This window comes from Pteropus vampyrus, unplaced genomic scaffold (assembly GCF_000151845.1).
Source record: "Pteropus vampyrus isolate Shadow unplaced genomic scaffold, Pvam_2.0 Scaffold124, whole genome shotgun sequence".
NCBI classification, from domain to species: Eukaryota; Metazoa; Chordata; class Mammalia; order Chiroptera; family Pteropodidae; genus Pteropus; species Pteropus vampyrus.
In genome coordinates this window covers 1458243-1460921 of record NW_011888905.1, presented here as the reverse complement: position 1 = coordinate 1460921, position 2679 = coordinate 1458243, and the positions used below count along the sequence as shown (strand labels likewise).

Below are 2679 nucleotides of genomic sequence, written 5' to 3'. Positions count from 1 at the left end.
ATCTCTGGCTGGGACCAGGATGGAGACCCACCGTTGGCTTGTCCAGGCCTTGCCCTGCTCCCCCTTTCAGGCCCCATTTGGGAACCACAAAAATCTAGGACCTGGCTTCCTGGCAACGTGATGCCTGCACACACAGCTCTGGTGTCTGCTTTAAATTATCTATTAAAATAAGTACAGTCCTGAGGAAAAAAATCAGTACAGTCTTCGAGTTGGCAGGGTGGGGCGAGCAGTAGGGGGGCGGAGGGGGGACCCACGCAGCCTTTTTTCCAATTGCTCGGGTCCAAAGGAGTGGTCCGGGTGGAGGGGCGGGGCCTGGTCCTTCTCTGAGGGTCTGAGGCTTCCTGCTTGGGTCTAAGATGTAACGGTTGGTTTTGAAGGGAGATTAATTGGGGCAGAAGATAGGAAAAGAGGTACCCCAAACTTCTAGTCCTCACCCCAAAACTGAGGGTGTGAAAGGAACTCAGAATCCAGAACTTCGCCGTGCACCCCCCTCCCCCCAGGGAACCCAGGCGTTCCTCCCCACCCAGTCCTGGCACTGACATTCAGCTTCGAATGGGCTGCCCACGTGCGGAGCGGGGTAGGGGTGACTCACTATTACTATGGGGAGGAAAGGGGGAGCTGGTGGGGGAAGAAGGGTGAGTCACCCTGATAGGCACCACCCCCATCCCCCTTTCCTGGATCTGCCCGCCTGGCGCCCTCCCTTGCTTTACATCCACTCCCCCCCCCCACCTCCTGGCTCCCCGCGCGCCCTTTGCCCACCCACTCTCGCCCCTGGGCTCTGCCCTCTACGCCCAAGGCCTGAGGCAGGGGGGACAAGCTTGCAGCCCGGAGCGCAGAGCAGGCGGGAACCAAGACGCGCGCCTCAGCGAAGCCCCGGACGGGCCGGGGTGCGCGGGGGAGGGTGGGGCCCGATCCGCGGCGGCTGGGCAGTCCTCTGCCCCGCTCGCCACTCCCGCCCCCACCCCTGTGAGTGTGCGACGGCCCCTTTAAGAGCGGTGGCCCCTCCTTCCATTCCCAGGACCTATTAGAGCGTTTGCCCAGACGCCGGTGACTCAGTGTTCGCGGGAGCGCCGCAGCCACACCAGCCAACCCGGATCCTAGGTCTGACAGCGCCGGCCCGGGTCCCCGCCTGCCAGGAGTAAGCCGACAGGCGGCCGGCCCCGCGTGTCCGACCCAGAGCCATCTCTGTCCTTCGACCCGAGCTCCGCGCCCTTCCTGCGATCCCTGCCCCGCGGGCAGCGCTGCCATCCTGCCGGCCATGGAGACTCCGTCCCAGCGGCGCGCCACCCGCAGCGGGGCGCAGACCAGCTCCACCCCGCTGTCGCCGACCCGCATCACCCGGCTGCAGGAGAAGGAGGACCTGCAGGAGCTCAACGACCGCTTGGCGGTCTACATCGACCGTGTGCGCTCTCTGGAGACGGAGAACGCGGGTCTGCGCCTTCGCATCACCGAGTCCGAGGAGGTGGTCAGCCGCGAGGTGTCCGGCATCAAGGCCGCCTACGAGGCCGAGCTCAGCGATGCCCGCAAGACCCTCGACTCGGTGGCCAAGGAGCGCGCCCGCCTGCAGCTGGAGCTGAGCAAAGTGCGCGAGGAGTTTAAGGAGCTCAAAGCGCGGTGAGTGCGCCCAGGTGGCGGCGCGCCCAGGTGGCGGCTTGTGGGCGGACTGGTCACCCCTGCTCGGGCCCAAGGCGGCTGCTAACTTTGCCGTCCGGTCTCCTCCCTCCCCAGAACTGCCCCAGCGGGTGCCTGGTAGTGCCAAGGGAACCCGTCAAGACAGGGCAGCAGGGTCCCTGGGAGAGGGTGGGGTACACAAGGAACGAGCGGGCCTCGGGGCCCAGTCGGCCGCGGGCAGGCCCACGTTCAGCCCGGGGAAGGTTCGCCAGCCATCCGGAGCTCCGGGGAGGGCTTGAGCCAAGCAGAACTGGCCCTGCCAGGCCTGCGGAATCCGGGTGCCCCTGGACGCACCGGACTGGGCGAAAGGGCCCTGTCAGAACTTTCTTGGCAGGCTTGGCACAGTGCCAGCTTTGCCGGGCCTGGCTCCGAACACGTGATGTCCACTAAGACAGAGCCCCCAAGCTGGCAGGTGTCCAGTGGTGCTGTGGAGGGGTCACCAAGGCAGGGTGACCCCTGTCTCCCCGACGGGGGCGTGGAGGTGTCCCTTTGGCCTGACCCTTATCGGAGTTCCTTCTAAGAGCTGAGAAGCTCTTTTGACTCCCCGCGGGTCTGGGACCACCTCTGGGCCCCGACAGGCCCACCCGGCCGCTCCAGGAGACCGGCCGGCTCCGGGCTCCCCCGCAGCTCCCACAGCCCTTGGCCTGCTTGGCCCAGGAATGCAAGGGAGGGAGGGAGGGAGGGAGGGCGGAGGGAGGCCGCGCGAGGCTCCACCTCGCCAAGCCGCGGTCCGCCCAGGTCTGGCCGCCCCGGCCTCCCGGCGCTCGGCCGGCGTCCTGGAGGGCTTGGGGCTCTGGCCCTCTCATTCCTCCTCCTTGGCCTGAGCCACTTTCGCTTTCCCAGGCAAGCCGAGCAGTCTGCTCTGGCTCGTCGTCTCAGCCCCTGACTTTTCGATCCTCGCTTTGATAAGCTGTGGAATACAGCGACATTTTTGAAATCCAGCCGTTGGGAGCTTCAGGCCACGCCCACCTCACCCATCCCTGCTCCACCCTGCCCCACCTTGCCTGG

General features: G+C 66.1%; 1 protein-coding gene across 2 annotated transcripts in view; it reads left to right on the top strand.

The window, feature by feature from the left end:
- The first annotated feature begins 1013 nt into the window (after positions 1-1013).
- Positions 1014-2679, top strand: part of LMNA (lamin A/C) — an 18778-nt gene continuing 17112 nt past the window's right edge. Inside the window, exon 1 of one of the 2 annotated variants that reach the window (XM_011366388.2) lies at positions 1014-1614. In XM_011366388.2, the coding sequence (XP_011364690.1) occupies positions 1259-1614 (356 nt within the window). In that variant the 5' untranslated portion in view covers positions 1014-1258. The remainder of the gene's footprint in view (positions 1615-2679) is intronic. The other variant, XM_011366389.2, reaches the window with a different exon arrangement.